General features: G+C 39.6%; 1 protein-coding gene across 1 annotated transcript in view; it reads right to left on the reverse strand.

The window, feature by feature from the left end:
- SPIDR (scaffold protein involved in DNA repair) overlaps window positions 1-27,085 on the reverse strand; it is a 290,555-nt gene that overhangs the window by 168,311 nt on the left and 95,159 nt on the right. Inside the window, exons 6-7 of the mRNA XM_040261173.1 lie at window positions 13,178-13,428; window positions 300-400 (exon numbers count right to left, since the gene is read on the reverse strand). Coding sequence (XP_040117107.1) covers window positions 300-400; window positions 13,178-13,428 — 352 coding nt within the window. The remainder of the gene's footprint in view (window positions 1-299; window positions 401-13,177; window positions 13,429-27,085) is intronic.

Consider the following 27,085-nt stretch of genomic DNA (forward strand, 5'->3'; position numbering starts at 1 on the left):
AATGTTAGGTTAGTGTTTACTGAATGTCTGTTTCAGGTGTGTGTGTGATGTGTAAATGTTGTGTGTGTATTATGAGATGCAGTAAGATGTACTGCTTACTATGGGTCACAGTCGCAACAATCAGAAAGCTACTGAAACACATAAAGCAAAAACAGATATAATACAGAACCCTCCAACTCAGATCTTTGGCACCTAGAGACAAAGGGGTAAAAGTAGTAACGATCAACTTTATATATTTTCATGTAAAAACACTTTTACCTGGCATATTCTTTACTCACATATACCTGTGCAAGCCTTACCTGAAAGTGTCTTTTGGTAAGAAAGACCCTGATGTCTCCACAAAGAAATGGTGGATCTCTCTCGATTCTGCAGTCCATTAAGTCTTTCTGCTAGCCCGCCTCTGTTCAACAAATTATAATGTATTAAGTTTAGTGAAAAGAAAAGCTTCAGAAGAGTTGGAACATTTATATTTTATACCCTCCAATCAGGGCATGCAAGTTCTAACTCATTTGGCATTACATTCTCTTCCTACAGGTCAAATCCTTCTACGTTAGTTATCTCCTTTTAAAAAGACTTCTTGGATGATCAGTTTTCTGATTCTTAGAAATGTGGGCTCCTCTGAGATGAGTCTGACTTTCTGACTACTCTTTCTTAGTTAACTTATCCATACATATATACTGATTATGTGTTTTCTGCTATGCCGAGCCAAGCACAGGTGCCAAGGATGTGAAGAAGGCAACAAGCCACACCACGGTGGACCTTATAGTCTAATCTGCAGACAGGCAAAAAGATAAGTGTAAAATGGGTTCAGAGTTGTAATCAAGAATAAAACCTGCACCCAGTTGACAGGCAGGACACTCAAATAATTGAGGATCCGGGTATGAGCTCATTACTTGACCTAGAGATAAGTATTAACTGTAAATACAGCAAGGATATCAACATTATACAAAGGAAAAAACTTCCATGAATGGCAGGAAGATGACTCATAATAAAGGATACACAGGCACTTCACAAGAGACCCGATCTATCAATGAATAAATAGATATACAGATCAATTATAAAGCTCATTTGGGTTTTTCCATGAACTACCTACATTCAAAAGTGTCAGCAGTTCCTAACATATCTGTGACCACAAGAGAAACCATCATCAGGTGTTAATCACCATTTGACTATGTAAGTCATCAGTGTATTATCTCATAAAATTATGTTCACTGATCATTTCACTACATTATCTCATTTTATTCTAATAATATTCCTTTGATGTAGAAACAACAGATATCAACACCCAACTCATACATGAAAAAAGTCAGAGCTTAGAGAGAGGTCAGGAACATTCTTCAATATTGTATAACTAGCCAGATGAGGAAACAGAAAGGACACTGTGTTTGGCATTTAGTCAATCTTCAAGAAATACTCGTCACTTCCATTACTGACTGTTAGATTTTTACTTGCACCCTGCACTCTTTCCACAGTGATTAAAAGACCTCATTTTAATATACATTATATATATTATCACTACAAATTACTTCATTTTCCTATTAGGTAGTTTTTTTTCTACAGGCACTAATTATTTCTGAATATGTGTGTGTGAGAGCAGCATATATTACAGGAAATTTTTAAAAATTCTCACAATTATATATATGCCAAAGCATCTCTACTTTATACATATGTAAGCCTTTCTTCAGATCATTCTGTTCACATGAAGTGACTAAGCAGGCACTATTGGCATCCTCACATTACACATGACAAACAGAAGCACTGAGAGTATAACACTGCGCAAGGTGAGACATCTGCTGAGGGGCACAGCTGGGTGAACACCAGGTCTGGCTCCAGGGATCACAAGCTCAAGACTCAGTAACACGCCTACTGCCTCTTCAGGAATACCTGCTACTTAAAGATACTAAGAATACACAGAAAAGCAGAATACCGTATTCTCTGCACAATTATCTATTTACCAAATGTTTGTTTTCAAACTTATGACTTTAAGGGAGAAGGAAAAAAAAAAAGACAAAATACAGTCTGAAAGCATTATCTTACAAGTGAACTTAGGATTGAAAGGTAAAAATGAAGAGGAAAAATGAATGAATGCAAAACTGTCCTCCACATGTGGGAGCATCTGAAGCCTGAGAGAGAACCTACATTCCTGCCCAGGCTTTGGTCACAGGATTCCTCTGTTCCAAGAATTCCTGTAGGGAATTCTGAGCAGGTACACCAGAACTCAGGAATGGAAACACCATGATCTCTAGTCAACAATCACAATTCCAGTAAAAATCGCTTGTATATTAAAAAAAAAAAAAAAAGATTCAATAAGGTTCTGCTATAATATACACAAAATAATTTTTTTCTTTTTCAATTTTATTGAGCCATATTTGACAAATAAACTTGTAAAGTACATACGGTATATACAGTGGTGATTTGATATATGTGTACCTGTGAAAGCATCCTCCCCTATTTACTCAGCTGATAGATCCACCACTTCACATGTTTATCTTTTTTTCTTTTTTGATGTAAACAGTTAAATTCCACTCTTGGCAAATTTCAGTTGTACAATGTAGTGTTCTGAATAACAGTCATCATGTTTACATCAGATCCTCATAACGTACTCACTTTATGACTAAAAGTTTGCACTCTTCTCGCATGAATACGTTTCCAGAAGTGGGACTGCTGGATAGTATGGAAGAATCTACTCAGTTTTCTCAGATACTCCCTACTGTTTTCCTTAGTGGCTGCACCATTTACACTCCTACCAACAGCCCACAAGGGTTCCCGCTTCTCTGCATCCTGGCCAGCACTTGTCATTGACTGTCTTTTTAAAGACAGTCATTCTGACAGGTGTTAGGTGGCATCTCAGTGAGCTTGGACTTGCATTTTCCTGATGACAACTGATGTTGAACACCTTTTCTCACATCTTTGGTCACCTGAATGCCTTCTTTGGAAAATGTCTATTCAATTCTTCTGCTCATTTTTAAAAGCGGATGGTTTGATATTTTTGCTATTGAGTTGCATGAGTTAATTATGTGTTTTGGATATTATCCTTTATCAGAAATCATTTGCAAGTATTTTTTTCCATTCTGTAGGTTGCCTTTTTCATTTGCTTCTGGTTTCCTTTATTCTGCAGAAGCTTTCTATTTTGAAAAATTCCACTTGCTTATTTTTTCTTTTTTTAGATTTTCTTTTGGTGTCAAATCCCCAAAATCAATCACCAGGAAGGAGATTATCACCTATGTTTTCATTTAAGACTTCTACATTTTCAGGTCTTCCGCTGAAATCTAACACCTGAGTTGTTTTAATGAGTGGTATAAGACAGGGGTTCAGTTTCATTCTTTTGTATGTGGCTGCAGAATTTTCCCAACACTATTGAAATGACTATCCTCTATCCATAGTATATTTGTGGCTCCACAGTTATGAGTTAATTGACCATATGTGCACAGGTACTGAAATTTGCCAAGAGTGGAATTTAAATGTTTACATCAAAAAAGAAAAAAAGATAAACTGTCTATCATACTCCACTACCACTTTGTAATATGGTTTGAAATCTGGAAGTGTGGTGCCTCTAACTTTGCTCATCTTTCTCAAGACTGCTTTGGCTATTTGGGGTCTTTGTGGACCCACATGAAGTTTAAGATTGGAATTTTGATAGGGGTTGCACTAGATCTGTAGATAGTTCTGGGTAGTATGGACATTTTAACCATACTAATTCTTTCAATCCATGAGAAAAGAACAACTTTCCATTTATTTTTATCTTCCTCAATTTCATTCACCAATGTCATAATTTTAAGTGTATTTTTTTTTTTTTTACCTCCTTGGTTAAATTGAATCCCAAGTATTTTATTCTTTTTGATGGAACTGTAAAATAGGATTGTTTTCTTAATTTTTATTTTGGATATGTTTGTGGTTAGCATACAGAAATGCAACTGATTTTTGTACACAGAGATACTAGGGACTAGTGGTTCCAGACCAACACAATGAATTTATTATCCTAATAAAGCAAATCACAAGAAACTTTTTGGTTTCCTCATACATGTAAAAATTAAGTTTACACTACACAGTACTCTATTAAATGTACAACAGCATTAATGTCTTAAAAATGTATATATCTTAATTTTAAAATGCTACTAAAAATGGCAGAAAAACACAGGGTTGCCACAAACTTTCAATCTGTAAAACAAAAATACACAATATTTGTAAAATACAATGAAGCAAAACACAAAAAAATGAAGTAGGCCTATATTGAGTTTGTATCCTTTACTGAATTTATTTACTACTTCTCACAGTTTTTTCAGTGAGTCTTTAGGTTTTCCTGTCTAGTATCATGTCATCTGTAAATAAGACAAGCTCTAATTCTTCTGATATTTAGATGTCTTTTATTTCTCTTTCTTGCCAAATTACTGTGGCTAGGACTTTTAGTACTGTGTTAAATAAAAGTGACAAGAATGAATGAACATCCTTGTTGTTCTTGATATTAGAGGAAAAGCTTTGACCTTTTCGCTGTCAAGTATGATGTCTGCTGTCGGTTCGCACTTTGTGGTTTGTACGATGTTAAGGTGCATTCCCTTAACACCCAGTTTGTGGGAAATTTTTTTCATAAACGGATGTTGATATCTATAAAAACATTTTCTGCATCTATTGAAATATGATTTTTCTTTGTCTATCTTATTAATGTGATATATCATGTTGACTGATTTGTGAAGAGTAAACAATCCTTGAATCTCTAGAATCAATCCTAATTGATCTTGGTGCATAATCCTTTTAACACATTGTTGAACTTGATTTGCCAATACTTTTATTAAGGATTTCTGTGTCCGTGTTCATTAGGGATATTGGTCTATAATTTTCTTTTCTTCAGGTGTCCTTGTCTGATTTCTGTATCAGGGCCATGTAAAATGAGTTTGCAGTTGTTTCCTCCTTTTCTCTCCTTGGAAAGAGTTTGAAAAATATTGGCATTAATTCTTCATTGACTATGAGACAGAATTAAATAGTGAAGCCATCTGTTCCTGGATTTTTCTTTGTTGTGAGGTTTTTGATTACTGACGGTAAAGAATCTGACTGCAGTGCAGAAGACCCAGATTTGATCCCTGGGGAGGGAAGATCCTCTGGAGAAGGGAATAGCAACCCACTCCAGTATTGCTTGGGAAATTCCACGGACAGAGGAGCCTGGTGGGCTAAGGACGGTGGGGTTGAAAAGAGTCAGACAGGACTGAGTAACTCTCACTTTCTTTCAATCTCACTAATAGTTCCTCTGTTCAAATTTTTAATTTTACCTTGATTCAGTCTTGGTAGGTCAAATGTTTCTAGGATTTATCCATTTCTTCTAGGTTGTCCAATTTGTTGGTATATAATTGTTTATAGTACCTATCATAATTCTATTTATATGGTATTAGTTATAATGATTCCCTTTTTAGTTCCAGTTTTGAGACTTTTCTCCTTTTTTTATTGTATCTAGGTAAGTGTGTGTCTATTTTGTTTAGCTTTTCAAAACAACATTAATCATTTCCACTAATCTTTTCAATTGTCTTTTCAATCTATATCATATATTTCCCTACTGATTTTTACTATTTCTTCTACTAACTTTGGGCCTAGTTGTTCTTCTTTATATGATTCTTTTAAGTGCTGTTAGATTGTTCATGCACTGCTGACTTCATCATTATGAAATAATTTCCCTTGCTTCTTGTTACAGTTCCTGGCTCAAAGCCTATACAGTATGATATAAGTAGAGCTACCCCTTTTCTTTAGGTTTCCATTTTCATGGAATATTTTTTTCCATCCCTTCATGTTCAGTCTGTTTCTCTCTACTTAAAGGTGATGTTTCTTACAAGCGGCATTTGGTTGGACTTTTCTTTAAAAAATCCATTCAGCTACTCTTTGTCTTTTGATTGGAGAATTTACTCCATTTACACCAAAAGTAATTACTGATAAATATGGATTTATTGTCGCCATTTGTTCATTGCTTTCCAGTTTTTTGTAACCCTTTGTTCCTTTTGTCTTCTCTTTGTCCCTTTCATTTCAATTTGTTGATTTTTCTCTATGATATGTTTTGATTCCTTTCTCTTTAACTTTGTTATCTATTATAGGTTTTTTACTCTGTGGTTACCACGAGGCTATATAATACATCTGGTATTTAAAGCAATCTATTTGAAGCTGATAACAACTTAGGTTAAAATGCTTACTAGAATTCTATACATTTATTTTACCCCACTCTGACATTTTACGTTTTTGATGGTACAATTTACATGCTTTTATCTTATGTATACATTAACAAAGCACTGTAGTTACAGTAATTTTAAATATTTTTGTCTTTTAATTTTCATACTATATTTAGAGGTGATTTACTCACCACAACAGAATTAGAATATTCTGAATATAACGATATATTTACATTTACCAATGAGATTTATTCTGACATGTTTCCCATTACTTTTAACATCCCTCTTTTCAGTTTGAGGAAGTCCCTTAGCACTTACTGTAAGGCTGCTGCTGCTAAGTCACGTCAGTCGTGTCCGACTCTGTGCAACACCATAGATGGCGGCCCACCAGGCTCCCATCCCTGGGATTCTCCAGGCAAGAACACTGGAGTGGGTTGCCATTTCCTTCTCCAGTTCATGAAAGTGAAAAGTGAAAGTGAAGTTGCTCAGTCGTGTCTGACTCTTTGCGACCCCATGGAAGCCTACCAGGCTGCTCCATCCATCAGATTTCCCTGGCAAGAGTACCTGGAGTGGGTTGCCATTGCCTTCTCCTACTGTAAGGCTAGATTAGTATAATTGATGAACTTCTTCAACTTTTTTGCTTCATCTCTTGTTCAACTCTGAAGGACAACTTTGCTGGGTACAGTATTCTACATTGGCATTTTTTCCCCTTTCAGCACATATCATGCCACACACCTCTTGTTTGCCAATGCTGTGCTAAAAATCGACTCATAGTTTTACTTGTGTTTCCTGGTACATACAACACTGATGTTCCCTTGCTGTTTTTACAATGATCTACCTTAACTTTTGATAATTTCATTATATGTTTTGACATGGGTCTGTTTGGATTCAACTTACTAGGAATTTTCTAGACTTCCTGGATCTAGATATTTCTTTCTTTACCCTTCATAGGTAAGGTTCAGGCATGATTTCTTTGAATGAACTTTCTGCCTGCTTCTCTCTTCTCCTTCTAAGACCCCTACAATGAAATACTGGCCCACTTGATGGTATCTCAAGTCCCTGAAGGTATCTTCAGTCTTCTTCATTCCTCTCTCTTTTTGGTTCTCTGTTTGGATGAATTCTCCTGCCCTGTTTTTGAGTTCACAGATTCATTCTTCCATTGGATCTACGCTGCTGTTGAAACCCTCCACCTAATTTTTCAATGAAATTATTGCATTCTTCAGCTTTGTGACTTCTATTTGGTGCTTTCTTATATCTTCTATCTCTTAAAATTTTCACTTTGCTATTGCATTATTCTCCTGACCTCAGCAAGCATCCTTAGGACTATTATTTTTGAACTCTTTTCAGGCAACTCATTTATGTCTCTGTCCTTAAGGTCTGTTTCCAGAGTTTTCTATTGTTTTCTTTTTTTTTTAATGTATTTCTCTTATTTTTTTCATTTTGCTTGACTCTATGTGTTTAGGAGAACAACCTTATTGTTCAGCCAGGCCTGAGTTCTTGGTTCTTGCAAACTTTTGTGAACATCCAAGATGTCTTCTTTGTTCTCAGTGGTTCCTGGAAGTTGAGAGTGTGCCAAGAGCTATCAGTGTCCCAAAGGCAGAATCTCAGTCAACAGCTTTTAAAGTACACAAGTAACCTTCTGCCGGGAAATACTGGGAGCTGGGCATTTCCGTGCACTCCTTCTGTGCTGAGCCCTTTGGGAACAGCCAGATAAGAACTGCTTCTTTATTTGCTACTGTCCTGCTCAATCCACAAATGCCAGTCCTGCTGGCCATCAGACACAGGCAATCAAGGTATGTCCTCTGGGTGGCAGTCACAAAAGCTGAAATGCCAGACATGTGCACAAGCCTCTTCTAGGAGACACCATCAACCCACAGCAATGTGGAGAGAGAATGAGAAGACGGCACCTGCTGGCCTCCCATGTATCCAAGGAGAATGGCAGTCAGCAGCCTAGATGTGTGATAAATTAGAACCTGATCCTCAGGTAATCATGCAGTAGTTTGAGCATTCTTTGCCTTTAAGCATTGCCTTACTTTGGGATTGGAATGAAAACTGACCTTTTCCAGTCCTGTGGCCACTGCTGAGTTTTCCAAATTTGCTGGCATATTGAGTGCAGCACTTTCACAGCATCATCTTTTACGATTTGAAATAGTTCAACTGGAATTCCATCACTTCCACCAGCTTTGTCCACAGTGATGCTTCCTAAGGCCCACTTGACTTCACATTCCAGAATGTCTGGCTCTAGGCGAGTGATCACACCATCGTGGCTATCTGGATCATAAAGCTGTTTTTTTAATAGCTCTTCTGTTTATTCTTACCACCTCCTCTTAATATCTTCTGCTTCTGTTAGGTCCATACCATTTCTGTCCTTTATGGTGCCCATCTTTGGATGAAATGTTCCCTTGGTATGTCTAATTTTCTTGAGGAGATCTCTCGTCTTTCCCATTTTATTGTTTTCCTCTATTTCTTTATATTGTTCATTGAGGAAGGCTTTCTTATCTCTCCTTGCTATTCTCTGTAACTCTGCATTCAAATGAGTATTATCTTTCCTTTTCTCCTTTGCCTTTCACTTCTCTTCTTTTCTCAGCTATTTGCAAGGCCTCCTCAGACAACCATTTTGCCTTTTTGCATTTATTTTTCTTGGGGATGGTCTTGATCACTGCCTCCTGTATAATGTCATGAATCTCCATCTACAGTTCTTCAGACACTCAGTCTATCAGATCTAATCCCTTGAATCTATTTGTCACTTCCACTGTATAATCATAAGGGATTTGATTTAGGTCACACCTGAATGATCTAGTGGTTTTCCCTACTTTCTTCAAGTCTGAATTTGGCAATATGGAGTTCATAATCCGAGCCACAGTCAACTCCTGGTCTTGTTTTTGCTGACTGTACAGAGCTTCTCCATCTTTGGTTGCAAAGAATATAATCAATCTGATTTTGGTATTGACCACCTGGTGATGTCTATGTGTAGCATCTTCTCATGTGTTGTTGGAAGAGGGTGTTTGCTATGGCCAGTGCATTCTCTTGGCAAAACTCTGTTAGCCTTTGCCCTACTTTGTTTTGTACTACAAGGCCAAATTTGCCTGTTACTCCAGGTATTTCTTGACTTCCTACTTTTGCCTTCCAGTCCCCTATGATGCAAATGACATCTTGTTTGGGTGTTAGGTCTAGAAGGTCTTGTAGGTAGACAGCATATTAAAAAGCAGAGACATTACTTTGCCAACAAAGGTCCATCTACTCAAAGCTATGGTTTTTCCAGTAGTCATGTATAGATGTGAGAGCTGGACTATAAAGAAAGCTGAGCACAGAAGAATTGATGCTTTTGAACTGTGGTGTTGGAGAAGACTCTTGAGAGTCCCTTGGACTGCAAGGAGATCCAACCAGTCCATCCTAAAGGAAATCAGTCCTGATATTCACTGGAAGGACTGATGCTGAAGCTTTGAAACTCCAATACTTTGGCCACCTGATGTGAAGAACTGACTCATTGGGAAAGACCCTGATGCTGGGAAAGATTGAAGGCAGGAGGAGAAGGGGATGACAGAGGATGACTGGTCGGATGGCAGCACCAATTCGATGGACATGAGTTTGAGCAAGCTCTATGAGCTGGTGATGGACAGGGAAGCCTGGCTTGCTGCAGTCCACAGGGTCAGAGTTGGACTGAGCAACTGAACTGAACTGACCCTCTTGCAACAGCTTTTATCATATGCAAATAGGCCTCTTTGGGAGAAAGAATTGGAGATGTTTTTCTCAGTCACTGTGGGCTGAGCCCTAGAGGAATAGCCACAGGTAGTCCTAGTAAGTTCATTAAGAACTATATCTATGTTTGCTAAAGTCTGGTGGCATGACCAACTGGATATACATGAGTTTGAGTAGGCTCCAGAAGTTGGTGACAGCCAGGGAAGCCTGGCATGCTGCAGTCCATGGGGTGGCAAAGTGTTGAATACAACTGAGCGACTGAACTGAGAGTCTGGTGGGTCTCACAGACACAAACCCTTTTGGCTTTTAGAGCTAGGTGTTTGGGGGGCTAGTCCTTCCAGTGAAAGTTTTAGAAGTTGAGGTGCTACATACTGGATCCAAATTTTCTGCTCCTCACAGAGTAGTTGGGAGTTACAAGTTCCCCACTGATTGCGTGTTGCTGAGCCAGGGTGGGGTCTATGGTGAGGATCTCATAAATTCACTAAGCAAGTTGCTGCTGCTGCTAAGTCACGTCAGTCATGTCCGACTCTGTGCAACCCCATAGATGGCAGCCCACCAGGCTCCTCCGTCCCTGGGATTCTCCAGGCAAGAATACTGGAGTGGGTTGCCATTTCCTTCTCTAATGCATGAAAGTGAAAGTGAAAATGAAGTCACTCAGTCGTGTCTGACTCCTTGCAACCCTATGGACTACAGCCCACCAGGCTCCTTCATCCATGAGATTTCCCAGGCAAGTTAAGACAGTCCAATTATCTTTTATATAAAATAAATAGATTGGTACCATATCTGAAAAGATTACTGGCATCAATTCGACAAGGCTAAATATTTCTACAAAATGTGAAGTGAAAAAGAAAAAGATTCAAAATATTCTAACTAATCTCCAGAAAAAGAATCACTACATACTTTTAATACACTCTTTGAAGAAATCAGGTAAAGAGAAAATAATTTAAATAAACGTACTATACAATACCTTCAAGTTTGTTTTCTGTCAAATATAGTAAGCACTGCAAAAAAAAAAAAAACCTGACCATAAGACTGGTGTAATACGGCCTTATTATTGACAACCTAACTAAAATTTCAAAGCAATGTTAGATTGACTTTCATTAGGTACGCCTCAAACAGTGCCATGTATCAGTAAAAATAAAAATAGGACTTCCCTTGTGGCTCAGTGGATAAGAACCCACTTCCCAACATAGGGGACATGGGTTCAATCCCTGGTCCGGGCAGATTCCATACGCCAAGGAACAACTAAGCCTGTGCGCCACAACTACTGTACCCACACTCCAGGGCCCACAAGCCACAGCTACTGACGACAGTGCTCCTGGAGCCCGTGCTCCACAAGAGAAGCCACTGCAAGAAGAAGCCTGTGCACCACAACAAAGAGTAGCCCGCACTCCACGCAACTAGAGAAAGCCCACATGGAGCAACAAGGACCCAGTACAACCATAAATAAATAAATTAATTAATTAATTTTTAAAAATGAATAAACAAGGAAGAAGGCCCAAAGAGACTGAATTAACATTTCCCTGTTGGACAAATCACAAGGAGAGAGGGCCAATGTTCTCCAGCCTTGAAATGCCAACTACCTAACTTGATCCTTGCTAGCTAGTCCTTATGAGGTTTAAAAAAAAGAAAAAAAATCCTTTTAATCGCATTTATAAATACTTCATTTGTGCTACATAATGGAAACCTGTAACTTACAGCCGCCTTTTTCCTCACTGCAGTTTCATTTTCCACACACTGCCCCCCCCCCCCATCCCCGGCTGAACTGCTGTGACAATGGCTCATGGCCCTTCCCTGTGATCATCAAGATGTCTGTATCCGCAGCATCTTCATAAAAGTTCACTTCAACACGTCTTTCTTTCATCATTACTAGACAACTAGTTAAGAGATTTTCTCAATTGAAAACACGATGCTCTAAACAGAAGAGCCTATGAGCCGAAATATGTGACCTTTCCCCTGCTTCCGAACCAGGTCAGCAAACCTGCTCCAGGCAGCAACCATGGGCCTTCAGGAAGTTCAGTAAAGCTCCTCCTAGCGTCAACAGAAAGTCTTCCAGTCTGATGCCTGAGACAGACAGCCCTAATCACACCAATCACACTCTTAGTATTTCAACACAGTAACTCTGAAAGAATAACCACAAAACAGACATCTCTCAGTTATCACTTAGAAATCACAAGAAGAAATCAACTATTTGCATATTGCTGGAGTTGCTTCAGTCATGAGCAAAGGACATTTGAATCCCTTTAATTAGATTCCTTTCCTGTTTTCTCAATAGACTACGATATCATTCTCATTTAAGGGTATTTAATAACTTCTTCACTCTGGGCATGAGGCATTCTGTCTTACTTTACATCAAAAAAAAACAACAACAACAACAGTGAACAGGCATCGATAGATCACCAGACTATATCCATTCCACTGGATCAGTCACATCCTTCTAGCCTCCCCTCTGCTCCTTTATTCAAAACAGGTCTCCTTCTCCCATTTCCATCCCTGGACACGGACAGCGATTATTCCTAACCTCTGTCTCCACTGGGTCTTCTCTATTATTTTCTAACTCATCTCACTTTTTTCCTCTGGGATCTCTTTTAGACACTGGATTCCAATCAAGCCTGATCAAACATGTGCCCTCAGGTCCCTGCCCCTCTCCTGCTTTGAATTGCATCTTCTAGCAGAGGGTGACACTGTTCTCTAGAACTCAAGCTCCTTGCTTCCTCCCCAACTGACCCAACACTAACACCATCACTGGGCTCTCCTTGGTGTGTGCTGTACTTGCCTCCGTGAAGTACACACCCTCAACAGATCCCAAACCATGTTCTTCATTAGTGCGTCTACACGCTCTGTTGTGCTCCTGCGCACATTCTGCCGGCCCTCTGCAGCCTAGCTTCTATGGTTCTTCACACAGAGGCCAGTTTCAGGCCTGTAAATCCTTGCTCTCGCCAACTACAATCATAAAAGCAATCTCAATACTCTTTATTTCTATTTACCTCTTTAGACATACCTCACTCAAAAACAAGAACAGTCATTTACTTGTATTAATTGTCTAAGATAGCACTTGGAACACGGTTACTAAATAAAATTTGATAAACCCAAACAACCAATCTCCATTAAGGAAAACAGTTACATAAACTGATTATGATCGAAACAGTGGATGTTCAACTTAGATGAACAAATCCGTAAGTCATCTCCAGAAATTAGGACTCTAGAACTGCTCATCAGAATTACAATTCTATTCTATAAATCTTCCTTCCCACATAAATAGATATTTTTAAATTAACATTTTAGGTATTTGGATTTTTTAAGAAAAAGAAAAACTGTTTTATAAAGTATTTAACCTTAAAAGCTTCTTCCTCTTTGCTGAACTTTCTGGAGTCTTGGGAAGTTTTGTCTGTTTCTTGGGTGTCTGTAAAATGGTCTCCGTAGATTCTACCCTCAGGTTTTTTCCTCTCTCTGTAACCTGTCTTCCATTTGACCCAAAATCCATGTGGTATTTGTGAGAGGATTCTGAATCAATGACCAAGACGTTCTCAGAGCTGTCATCTTCTTCACTATCTGATGAATACTCTAAAATCTCTGTAGGATTTATCTGAAAACAACAAAAAAAATTAAGAGAAATGCAATTAACTTTGGAGAACTGTTTATTCAAATCCGTATTTATACCATGCCCATTATTCTACTTCCCCGTGATTATATTCATTGAAATAACTTTGCAGACATAATATTTGTATCTTAAACTTCTTTCTTGATACAAAATCCAAACTAAGCAAGCCATATACCCAAAGAAGATATTAAACAAATTGTAAGCCAGATACTATCTCACAGAATCTACCAAATCTAGCACAAACATTTCAATCTTCCTTCAATAAACTAAAAGAAATGTGCCACACATTTGTCAGTCTCAAAAACTGAACTAATAACACGAACCTGAATGCTATTAGTCATTTAACACCTACTGGGAAAAAAGTAATCTTTTGATTCTGAATTTTAATGTGGGGTATAATAGTAATTTACTATTTGTTAAAACTCAAATTTTCTTTAAAACTACCTCTTCAGATGTAACCCACTTAATTGGCCAAAGAAGTCTCTAAGGATAAAGATGAAAAATTGAGTTTTCCCATAAAATTCCAATGAAATATTTTCCAGAGGCCAGTTTGAAACTGCTAATAAAATTAAAACACAGAAATCACTTGCATTCTTATATACTAACAATTAAAACTCAGAAAGAGAAATTAAGGAAACAATCCCATTCACTATTGCAATGAAAAGAATAAAATACTCAGGAATAAATTTACCTAAAGAAACAAAAGACCAAGCATACAGAATAAAACACTGATGAAAGAAATCAAATATGACACAAATAGATGGAGAAATATACCACGTTCTTCAATTGGAAGAATCGATATAATAAAAATGAGTATACTACCTAAAGCAATCTATAGATTCAATGCAATCCTTATCAAACTACCAATGGTATTTTTCACAGAACTAGAACAAATAATTTCAGAATTTTTATGGATATATGAGAAATGCTGGACTGGAAGAAACACAAGCTGGAATCAAGATTGCCAGGAGAAATATCAATAACCTCAGATATGCAGATGATACCACCCTTATGGCAGAAAGTGAAGAGGAACTAAAAAGCCTCTTGATGAAACTGAAAGAGGAGAGGGAAAAAGTTGTCTTAAAGCTCAACATTCAGAAAATGAAGATCATGGCATCTGGTCCCAGCACTTCAAGGGAAATAGATGGGGAAACAGTGGAAACAGTGTCAGACTTTATTTTTGGGGGCTCCAAAATCACTGCAGATGGTGATTGCAGCCATGAAATTAAAAGACGCTTACTCCTTGGAAGAAAAGTTATGACCAACCTAGATAGCATATTCAAAAGCAGAGACATTACTTTGCCGACTAAGGTCCGTCTAGTTAAGGCTATTCCAGTAGTCATGTATGGATGTGAGAGTTGGACTGTGAAGAAGGCTGAGCGCTGAAGAATTGATGCTTTTGAACTGTGGTGTTGGAGAAGACTCTTGAGAGTCCCTTGGACTGCAAGGAGATCCAACCAGTCCATTCTGAAGGAGATCAGCCCTGGGATTTCTTTGGAAGGAATGATGCTAAAGCTGAAACTCCAGTACTTTGGCCACCTCATGTGAAGAGTTGACTCATTGGAAAAGACTCTGATGCTGGGAGGGACTGGGGGCAGGAGGAGAAGGGGACGACAGAGGATGAGATGGCTGGATGGCATCACTGACTCGATGGACATGAATCTGAGTGAACTCCGGGAGTTGTTGATGGACAGGGAGGCCTGGCGTGCTGCGATTCATGGGGTCGCAAAGAGTCGGACACGACTGAGCGACTGAACTGAACTGAACTGAAAAGGCCCCAAATAGCCAAAGCAATATTGAGAAAGAGGAACAGAACTGGTAGAATCAATCTTCCTGACTTTAGGCTATACTACACAGCGACAGTCATCAGGACAGTATGGTTCTGGCACAAAGACAGAAATATAGATCAGTGGAACAAAATAAGAAATCCAGAGATAAATCCATGCACCTATGGACACCTTATCTTTGACAAAGAAAGTAAAAATATACAATGGAGAAAAGACAGTCTCTTCAACACGTGGGGCTGGGAAAACCAGTCAACTATGTGTAAAAGAATGAAACTAGAACACTTCATAATACCACATACAAAAATAACTCAAAATGGATTAAAGATCTAAATCTAGGACCAGAAACTATAACACTCTTAGAGGAAAACAGGCAGAACACTCTCGGACATAAATCACAGACAGATCCTCCATGATCCACCTCCCAGAGTCATGGAAATAAAAACAAAAATAAACAAATGGGACCTAATTAAACTTAAAAGCTTTTACACAACAAAGGCAATTATAAGTAAGGTGAAATGACAACTCTCAGAATGGAAGAAAATAATAGCAAACGAAACAACTGAAAAAGATTAATCCCCAAAATATACAAGTAGCTCATGCAGCTCAACACCAGAAAAATGAACAACCAAATCAAAAAGTGGGCAAAAGACCAAAACAGACGTTTCTCTAAAGAAGACACACAGATGGCTAATAAACACATGAAAAGATGCTTAATATCACTCATTATTAGAGAAATGCAAATCAAAACCACAATGAGGTATCACCTCATGCTGGTCAGAATAGCCATGATCAAAAAGTCTACAAACAATAAATGCTGGAGAGGGTGTGGAGAAAAGGGAAACCTCTTACACTGTTGGGTAAAAGGCAAACTGGTACAGACACTATGGAGAACAGTGGAGATTCTTTTAAAAAACTGGAAATAGAACTTCCAAACGACCCACCAATCCCACTGCTGGGCATACACCCCAAGGAAACCAGAACTGAAAGAGACACATGTACCCCAATGTTCACTGCAGCACTGTACAATAGCTAGGATATGTAAGCAACCTAGATGTCCATCAGCAGATAAGTGCATAAGGAAGCTGTGATACATATACACAATGGAATATTACTCAGCTATAAAAAGGAATGCATTTGAGTCAGCTCTAATGAGGTGGATGTACCTAGAGCCTATTATACAGACTGAAGTAAGTCAGAAAGAGAAAGACAAATAACGTATATTAACATATATATATGGAAATTAGAAAGATGGTACTGATGATCATATATTCAGGGCAGCAAAGGAGACCAGATGTAAAGAACAGACTTTTGGACTCAGTGGGAGAAAGCGAGGGTGGGATGATTTGAGAGAACAGCATTGAAACACACGTATTACCATATGTAAAACAGATGGCCAGTGCAAGTTTGATGCATGAAGCAGAGCACCCAAAATTGGTACTCTGGGACAACCCAGAGGGATGGGGTGGGCAAGGAGGTAGGTTCAGGATCGGGGGGACACATGTATACCTTCGACTGATTCGTGTGATTGTATGGTAAAAACCATCACAATACTATAAAGCAATTATCCTCCAATTAAAATACATTAATTAATTAAAAAATAAATGCAGTAAAATAAAATCCTCTTTTCATCGCACATCAAAAAAAAAAGAAAAGAAAGAAACTGGTCCTATGCACTTTTTCCCCTCTTAATGTCTTGTTTTTCAGAATGTTCTATTAATTTTTGTTTTTGTGCTATCTTGATAATTGAGAGAAATACCATCATGGCATGGTGGATAGAACTGTTCTGTAAAATAATATAATTATATTATAATATAATAATAATATGCTTGAGAGCATAATAAATATTTACCTTTGGAATTAAAAAAAAAACCAGGAACTATGTTAGAATGAGTCACTGAGTCTTTTTCCTAACATTTCCTATACTTTCTTCTACTCAAATTTCTGAACTACCAAATAAGAATTTTTGTTTTGAACACCAGATTATAAAACAGGACTTCACGTCAAGAGCCAAATCTAGGGCTTCCCTGGTGGCTCAGTAGTAACTAATCCGCCTTCCAATGCAGGAGACACAGGGTGATCCCTGGTCCAGGAAGATCTCACATGCCTCAGAGCAACTAAGTCATGCACCACAGCTACTGAGCCTGTGCTCTACAGCCTGGCAGCTGCAACAACTTAAGGCCCCACACCCTAGAGCCCATGCTCTGAAGAGAAGCCACCGCAGTGAGAAGCCCGAGAATCTCAACTATAAGGTAGACTCCTTGCTGCAACTAGAGAAAAGCTCACACAACAGTGAAAACCCAGTACGGCCAATAAAAAAATAAGTAAATAAATGGCAAATCCTGGAGAGAAGAATCAAAACATTTTTTTCTAATGCTTTCTGTCTTTGCCCAGAAACATGCTAAAACATTTAAATATGGTAGATATTTTCCTATTACTTGATTTTGCAAGTCACTCTCATTGTTTTAATGTCAGCAACAATATCCCTCAACATTCTAATTTTCCAGTTTATTAGTAGCTGCTCCTAATTTAACAACTACACTAAATTTTTAACTCATTAAATGTAAACTCTACATTTAGTTAAATGGGTTCTGTTCCCCATCAATTCACACTGCAGCTACAGGAACCCTCACAAGGAGCCCTTCCTATTGGTGGTCAGCTTGGACTGTGTCATTGGCACTGTAGCAGGCACATAGACACACGTGAACGAGGTTATCATTTGTGAGTATGTGTGTGCACATGTGCACTGGGATGTGTGTGTGTGTGTAGGTTAGCATTACAATTTTCTTCATTTACTAATTTACAAACAAAGCAAAAGATTTATCACATTTGGCCTTTTGAGAATCTTATCGTTAAAATCTTTTTAAGAGCTTAAAAAGGACCTCACCTATTCCCACATCTCAAAAGTTTGGGTAGTCACCTGTTACCAGGTGCCATTTAAAATATGAAAAAGTAAATGAAAAAACTGTCAAAAGAAGAGCTTCATCCCACAATCCTCTCCACAGGCTCAACTGTGTGTCCACCTTACTGTGTTACTGAAGTGTTCAGTTACTACACACTGCTCGTCAGGGGCACATGTTCCCCCCAACCCTGCCCTGCCAGACACAGCTTCTGAGTAAACATGAAGAACAGGCCACAAAACAACCACAGTAGTGGACCCTGAAAACTGTTTCTCGACATGAAATTTTCAGATATTACTTAATAACTCCCAATTTAATTTCATGTTTTTGCTATGGAATGTCTTCTCCTACAGCACTCTAAAGTTGAGCACTTCCCGCTAGAGCAGGGCTGCTCAGCGTCAGCACCGCTGCCATTTCACCATGGATAATGTGGGGGCTGTCCTGTGCACCGCAGGGTGGTTAGCAGCATCCTGGCCGCTGCCCACTAGCAGAATGAGCACTGCCCCTCCAGCCATGACTGTCAAAAGTCTCCAGGCGTCCCCTGATTGAGAGCCAAGGTCCTAGAAAAAAGTCAATAAATAACCAGCTACACGTGGCCTGTGCCAGGGACTCACATGAAAAATGGAAAGGGATAGAGTGCTTTGTGGAGATGGGGGGGTCAAAATGAAACAGTCACGGAACAAACTGGTGGAAGTACTGCAACAGAAGTGTTGTTCAGGCTGCACAGGAACAGGTAAGAGAACAAAGCCAGCTGGGGCACAGGGAGAGGGGAAGAAGGAAACAGATGCCACTCGAATCAGGATTTGCCACCTAAGCTGAATGCTAACTGCAGGTTATTAGGCAGAGAGAGAAGGAAGTGCCTTCAGGGACTAGGAAGAGCACGACCACAAATAGGAGGCCAGAAAGAACAGAGCACCCGCCGGGTAATCTCCAAGAAGCAGGGGAGATGGGTGTCGAAGGCCGAGCAGACCACAGCAGGGCATGCTGCTGTACTCTGAGGCCCTTGCAAGCCACGGGCAGTTTTACCAGGGGCAAGGCAAGGCACGTGCTGGTGTGGAGAGATCACCCAGACAACACTCTGAAGAACAGACTCTACTATGGAAAGGTAGAGAGAGCAGCTAGCAAGAAGTCTCCTCCATAATCAAAGCAAGAGATGAAGATGTGAGAGGTGGCAGGAGGAGACAGCAGCAGACTGGAAAGAAAATAATGAAGAAAATGTAACAATACTTGAGGACTCCCAGATGTCAGAAATGAAAGTGAAGGCAGAGTGAAAGGAGCACCCCAAGCACCTGGTCTGGGCAACAAGAGAGGTACATTTATCAAGAAAGGGAATTCCAGAAATATATCTGAAACAGGACTGTTCCCAATACGGAATCTGGCTTTGGTATGTTAATACTGCAATGCCTATGAAACAGCTGAGGTAACAATGACCAAGAGGCAGCCATGGCTTGACAGGCCTGGAGCTTAAAGAAAGAGAGTCGACGTGGAGATCCAAGGGCAGGAACCATAGGGACAGAAACTGTGCGCTCAAGTATGAGAGCTCAAGGGAAAGACGGTCCACAGAAACCACGTAACAGAAGAGCAGCTCCAGGCTGGAACTGTGGGAATATCATCAACATTTAAGCTGTACTCGGGTGAGAAGAGACAGAAAAGGGAACTCACTTGAGAAGGAAGAGATTGCACAGATACGAACCCAGCACCATCTCAAGCTCAGCCTTGCCCTCAGTCGCAGGTTATCTTAAGCAATATATTTAACTTTCCTATGCCTGTTTCTTCATCTTCAATTTGGAGAAATAATAACACCTAACACATTAAGCATTTCATTGTCATTTAGTCGCTAAGTCGTGTCCGACTCTTGCAACCCCATAGATTGTTGCCCACCAGGCTCCTCTGACCATGGTGTTCTCCAGGCAAGAATACTGGAGTGGGTTGCCATTTCCTTTTCCAGGGTATCTCCCCGACTCAGGAATCAAACTCAGGTCTCCTGCACTGCAGACAGATTCTTTGCCAACTGAGGTTTTAAGGATTTAATAAATGTATTAAATTTTACATTTATTTTCTTTTTAAAGTTTTTTTCTTGATCCCTAAGAGGATCTCTGTAAATGACAATGAGGAATACAACAATTAATGTCTTCAGCAGCTGATCAAACATGAACACTGCCTTAGCCAGCAAAAGAAACCATGTATTCTTCATGTCGGCACGTCCAATTTTTAAGAGGAAACAAAAGCCATAACAAACATCTTAAGTAAAAGATGGCAAGCAGCAGCACTTCAGCACATTTTCCTTTAGAAATGCTCCCCAAAGGCTGAAATCCTGAAGAGTGTGGAGGACCTCTCCTCACATGGACACAGGGAGAAACGGCCGCTCACGAGACCCCAGCTGTCTTAGCCCCAGCCTGACAGTAAGGAACTCACAGTCTCACAAAGCATGCTGAGTGCATGAGCGGACGTGCACCGTGTGTCCCTGTATATGCAGGCAGAGGTGCACGTGCATGAGATAGGAGGAGAAGGAAAGAATCAAAGACCACTCACAGGAGTCTGCAGGTTCAGAAAACCCAGGTGACATTTTATCTTTACTGTAGAAGCTGATTAATGAGAAAGGAGGGCTATGAGTTTGGGAACAAAAAAAGACTCGGTTTTGAATCACAGGTCCCCTATTTTACTGTTTCGTAGTTGCACAAGTCACTTCACTGGCTCTGTCATTCCTTAGCTAAATGGAAAAATTCTTCCAAAAGTATTTTAAGAATGAGAGATAATGACTACTTATTATGAAATAATTTAAGCACATGGAAAACTCTAAGAAATAAAAAATACCTGTGCTCATTACCTAATCACTCTTCATCAAATATTAACACAATACAAATTTTTCTTCAGTTTTTTTTTTTAAAGGCAGTTGAAAATTCCTGCATCTCTCTTCATATTCTAGTTTTCCTCCATCCTAGAGGTAACTCCCTTCTGAATTTGGCATTTCATCAACATCCTCTTTTTATTATAAAAGAATATTATTCTCTCTTTATTCTTTACCACATACACAAATACTATAGAGTATTATTTTGTAAGCTTTCAAACTTTATATAAAATTTTTAAATGGTATCCTCTGAACACAGCTCTGAATGACCTATTTTTTCCACCAACTTTTTTTTTCCATCATCTTTTTTAAAATACTTATGCATGTTCATACATGTAGCTCTATTTCAGTGCTGCCCAATGAAAGATACATAACTTAAAACGTTCTAGTAGCCATGTTAAGAAATAAAAAGAAACAGATGAAATTAATGTAACGACATTATTTAACTAAGTATATAAAAAATAGTATCACTTCCTTCTCAGGTCTCACCAGAATCACCTTTAGCAGTCCCTTCACACCAGTCTGTTTTTGTGTCTCTGTACCTCGAAACTCTCCCAGCCTTTCCCCACATCCAGTTCTGAAGCCACTTCTGCACTTTAAGGTATTTGCTATAGTGGTACCACACTTCTTAGCACTAAGCTCTAGATGAGTCTGCTTAGGGCTGCCAGAGCAAAAGACGAGAGACACGGGGAGATGGAGAGACCGACTTCCAGCAGGTTCCTTGGGAAAGCTGACCAAATAAATGGAGCCCTCTGAAAATTTTCACATATAATTACTTTCTTCAGGTCTATAATCCATTACAGAATAGTCCTGAGCAATCTCAGGATATACTAGCATGGTTCTAAAACGTTTACTCCTCCTCTTTAACTATATTTGCTTTTTGTTACTTGCAACTAAAAATTAACTATCTGCTAAATATCTCAATTCTTTACAGCCAAAGATGGAGAAGCTCTATACAGTCAACAAAAACAAGACCAGGAGCTGACTGTGGCTCAGATCATGAACCCCTTATTACCACGTTCAGACTTAAATTGAAGAAATGTAGGGAAAACCACTAGACCATTCAGGTACGACCTAAATCAAATCCCTTATGATTATACAGTGGAAGTGAGAAATAGATTTAAGGGCCTAGATCTGATAGATAGAGTGCCTGATGAACTATGGATGGAGGTTCGTGACATTGTACAGGAGACAGGGATCAAGACCATCCCCATGGAAAAGAAATGCAAAAAAGCAAAATGGCTGTCTGGGGAGGCCTTACAAATAGCTGTGAAAAGAAGAGAAGCGAAAAGCCAAGGAGAAAAGGAAATATATGAACATCTGAATGCAGAATTCCAAAGAATAGCAAGAAGAGATAAGAAAGCCTTCTTCAGCGATCAGTGCAAAGAAATAGAGGAAAACAACAGAATGGGAAAGACTAGAGATCTCTTCAAGAAAATTACAGATACCAAGGGAACATTTCATGCAAAGATGGGCTCAATAAAGGACAGAAATGGTATGGACCTAACAGAAGCAGAAGATATTAAGAAGAGGTGGCAAGAATACACAGAAGAACTGTACAAAAAAGATCTTCATGACCCAGATAATCACGATGGTGTGATCACTCATCTAGAGCCAGACATCCTGGAATGTGAAGTCAAGTGGGCCTTAGAAAGCATCACTACGAACAAAGCTAGTGGAGGTGATGGAATTCCAGTTAAGCTGTTTCAAATCCTGAAAGATGATGCTGTGAAGGTGCTGCACTCAATATGCCACTAAATTTGGAAAATGCAGCAGTGGCCACAGGACTGGAAAAGGTCAGTTTTCATTCCAATCCCAAAGAAAGGCAATGCCAAAGAATGCTCAAACTACTGCATAATTGCACTCATCTCACATGCTAGTAAAGTAATGCTCAAAATTCTCCAAGTCAGGCTTCAGCAATACATGAACCGTGAGCTTCCTGATGTTCAAGCTGGTTTTAGAAAAGGCAGAGGAACCAGAGATCAAATTGCCAACATCCGCTGGATCATGGAAAAAGCAAGAGAGTTCCAGAAAAACATCTATTTCTGCTTTCTTGACTATGCCAAAGCCCTTGACTGTGTGGATCACAATAAACTGTGGAAAATTCTGAGAGAGATGAGAATACCAGACCACCTGATCTGCCTCTTGAGAAATCTGTATGCAGGTCAGGAAGCAACAGTTCTAACTGGACATGGAACAACAGACTGGTTCCAAATAGGAAAAGGAGTACGTCAAGGCTGTACATTGTCACCTTGCTTATTTAACTTACATGCAGAGTACATCATGAGAAACGCTGGACTGGAAGAAACACAAGCTGGAATCAAGATTGCCGGGAGAAATATCAATAACCTGAGATATGCAGATGACACCACCCTTATGGCAGAAAGTGAAGAGGAACTAAAAAGCCTCTTGATGAAAGTGAAAGAGGAGAGTGAAAAAGTTGGCTTAAAGCTCAACTTTTCAGAAAAAGAAGATCATGGCATCCAGTCCCGTCACTTCATGGCAAATAGATGGGGAAACTGTGTCAGACTTTATTTTTGGGGGGTCCAAAATCACTGCAGATGGTGACTGCAGCCATGAAATTAAAAGACGCTTACTCCTCGGAAGAAAAGTTATGACCAACCTAGATAGCATATTCAAAAGCAGAGACATTACTTTGCCGACTAAGGTCCGTCTAGTCAAGGCTATGGTTTTTCCGGTAGTCACGTATGGATGTGAGAGTTGGACTGTGAAGAAGGCTGAGTGCCGAAGAATTGATGCTTTTGAACTGTGGTGTTGGAGAAGATTCTTAAGAGTCCCTTGGACTGCAAGGAGATCCAACCAGTCCATTTTGAAAGAGATCAGCCCTGGGATTTCTTTGGAAGGAATGATGCTAAAGCTGAAACTCCAGTACTTTGGCCACCTCATGCGAAGAGTTGACTCATTGGAAAAGACTCTGATGCTGGGAGGAATTGGGGGCAGGAGGAAAATGGGACGACCGAGGATGAGATGGCTGGATGGCATCACTGACTCGATGGACGTGAATCTGAGTGAACTCTGGGAGTTGGTGATGGACAGGGAGGCCTGGCATGCTGCGATTCATAGGGTTGCAAAGAGTCGGACATGACTGAGCAACTGAACTGAACTGAACTGAAATATCTCAAAGTATAGAAAGTATTCCATTAAAGAAATAGCAGCCTTATTAAGTATATACTATGTGTAAGGTGTTATACAAGAGACAAAATTTAATGAGATACAGTTCCATAATGAACCTGAAATCAAAAAAAGGAGATATTGTAAGCCTGGCTCACATGAGATGTTCCAAATGAGCACAGAATAGAGCCTGTTTCTGGCTGATCAGAAACCAGCAGATGCGCTGGAAGAGACAAAACCTACACTGGGTCTCAAAGGACCGAAGAATTCTTAGCATTTTAAAGACGAGAAAAGACGAAAGAACGAACATGAGGCAGGGAAGGACCAGGGATTCGAGATACACAGACAAGTCTTGACAAATCCAAGTGTGGAGTTCACACTGGGAGGCAAGAGATAACACTATAACTGACAGACTGGGGGGTGTAGAGAGCACAAATGTCCTCTCAAAGAAAGACAAATCAAGTAAGCCATCAGCAGTGGGAAGTAGGTTCTAAATTTATTTCCTGGAATGATGATAAATTTGATGGCAAATTCACTCACATACTTTCCATGTGGCCTCTTGGTACCAGGAACTGCCCTAGGTCAGTGATAAGGTCCATGCCTTCAGATTTGTTTCCATTCCCAAACCCACTGAAGACATGTTCTAGCAAATTAAATTTGTTGTTGTTTAGTTGCTAAATCACATCTGACTCTTTGCGACCCCACGGTCTGTAGCCCACCAGGCTCCTCTGTCCACAGGGCTTCCCAGGCAAGAATACTGGTGTGGGTGGCCATTTCCTTCTCCAGGGGATCTTCCCAACCCAGGGATCAAACTCGTGTCTCCTGCATCTCCTACATCAGCAGGTGGATTCTTTACCACTGAGTCACCTGGTAAGCCCAGCAACTTAAGTTACTATAGCAGTTTAATGTGCTGAAATTCAGCACACTGGCAAGTGTAAATGCATTCACAGCCTACTACTTTAATAATTATTATTCTAAAACTGTTTGGCAACCAAATAGCACTAATGAAAATACTGCAGAGTCGGTTCAAGTAATGCACTACGGCAAATAATGTAGCAGTAATGCACTACAAAACGCCAAATTTTAGCCAAGACAGTGGTGCTGTCTTGACTGAAATAGAGGACACATTCAAGAGCAAAGAATGGAGAGAGAAGCTGTTCTTTGGAACACATGGAGTTTTAAATGATCACAGGACGAGCACAGACACACAGAGCCACCTAGCAGGAGACTGGAAATTCAGCGCCTTGACAAAGATGCCACTGGAGAAGAAATGATTCAAGACACCAATGACACCAACCCTAAGACTCCTCATGGAGGACACGAGTGAGGACAAGCTGGCTGCAGCACTCTAATTTCTGGGCTCCATGAACCGAGTCAAGGTACATTTATTACTTCATCCTCATCATAGACAACCAACCTCTTAAAGACTATCATAGGAATCACAATGACTCCATCTTACTTCGATAATATAATACTGTGCACCTAAGATGATAAAAAAGACTCCACTGTCTCTCCCTTAACATCTGCCAGTTATCTGGCAGTACATACATCTGGGTGATGAGGAAAGCAAGGACAAAATGGAAAGTATACACACACATTTATGTGAGCTGTAATCAGTGGAAAAATCAGGAATAAAAAAATTCTTCAATTCTCTAAATAAGTGGATTCTCAACATTTTTTATTTAAAATAGATTTTTAAATAAGTAGCACAAAATTTTAATTTAAAAAATTAATTCACACAATATTCTATGTAATTCATCTGATATTCTTTAAGCTGAAGTTACCTCCTATAATCCCATCCACTAATTTCTGCATGAAATGTTCAGGAAAGAGTCTCATAATTAAAGAACTAGCCCTGAACCTAAGCATCCTAGTTCCTACATCAAATCTCAACCTAAATCCATGTCTACATGCGCAGGGTCCTCCTGGATAGAAACAGCATCCACTAACAAAGTCAGGAAGTCAAGCGTCTACCTGCAAGTCTACGACATGCTGCCGTAAAACAGGTGAAACCGATCAGCCAGATGAAGCAACACTCTCCAACTCTCAGAAATTACAGCTTTCAATTCTAAAATGTATAGATAGGTTGCACCAACAGCAACAGTGGAATATCAGTAACAAACGATAACCTCTTCAATTCTAAATGACACCTTTGTAAGCTAAATTACTTACCCAGCTGGCAAAACAAACGAAAGGTAACTAAACTAAAATCACTCCTTGAGATAACCAATTACAGGACAAAAACAGCTCACTTTACTGTATTTTATGCAAAAAAACAAAAGCCTCACGCTCTTGCCTCAGCCCAGCAGGGTCAGTGAAGCACCCTGTGTGCCCGGGGCCCTGCTGTGGGGGCAGCTGTCGGCTGCACCCTAACTGGCACGTCCGTGTCTCGAAGCACTGGTTTCTGCTCTCTGAGGCTCCCACCCAATTACTGGCCAGCCCAGACCTGCCCAGGGAGATCAGCAAGGGCCAGGCCACGCCAAGTTCACCATGTTTATCCTGATTTAGCCTCCCTTTCTTCAACTCACACTACAAATGACAACAGTCGCGGGAATTTTAAGGACATAATAAGAGAAGTATAAGCTGCTGCCTGTTTAGGAGCTTTTGAATCTAATAACAACCAGTAAACATGTTTACGTAGGTTAAAAGGTGTGGGCAACAGCTAAAAAGCTAAAGAAGACATGCCCTGGCAGCTGTGATGAGCGATGTGACCAAAAACCAATACAGCTCCTAAAAACTAATGGGAATGAGGAATATTGGCAGCTGATAAATCAACAAGTTTAGTTATCAGACACTTTCCACTCAAAACTCTAAAATGAATTCATTCCTTTAACAAATCAGCTGAATGCTGCTGTGCATCAGAAATCATTCTGGGTACAATGGATCTAGTGGTGGTGATGCGGGGAGCGGGTACCAGAATCCTAACCTCTGTGGTCTTTAGATTCTGGTGGAATCATCAGACACACACACACACACAC

The sequence above is a fragment of the Oryx dammah genome, unplaced genomic scaffold (assembly GCF_014754425.2).
Source record: "Oryx dammah isolate SB20612 unplaced genomic scaffold, SCBI_Odam_1.1 HiC_scaffold_19, whole genome shotgun sequence".
NCBI classification, from domain to species: Eukaryota; Metazoa; Chordata; class Mammalia; order Artiodactyla; family Bovidae; genus Oryx; species Oryx dammah.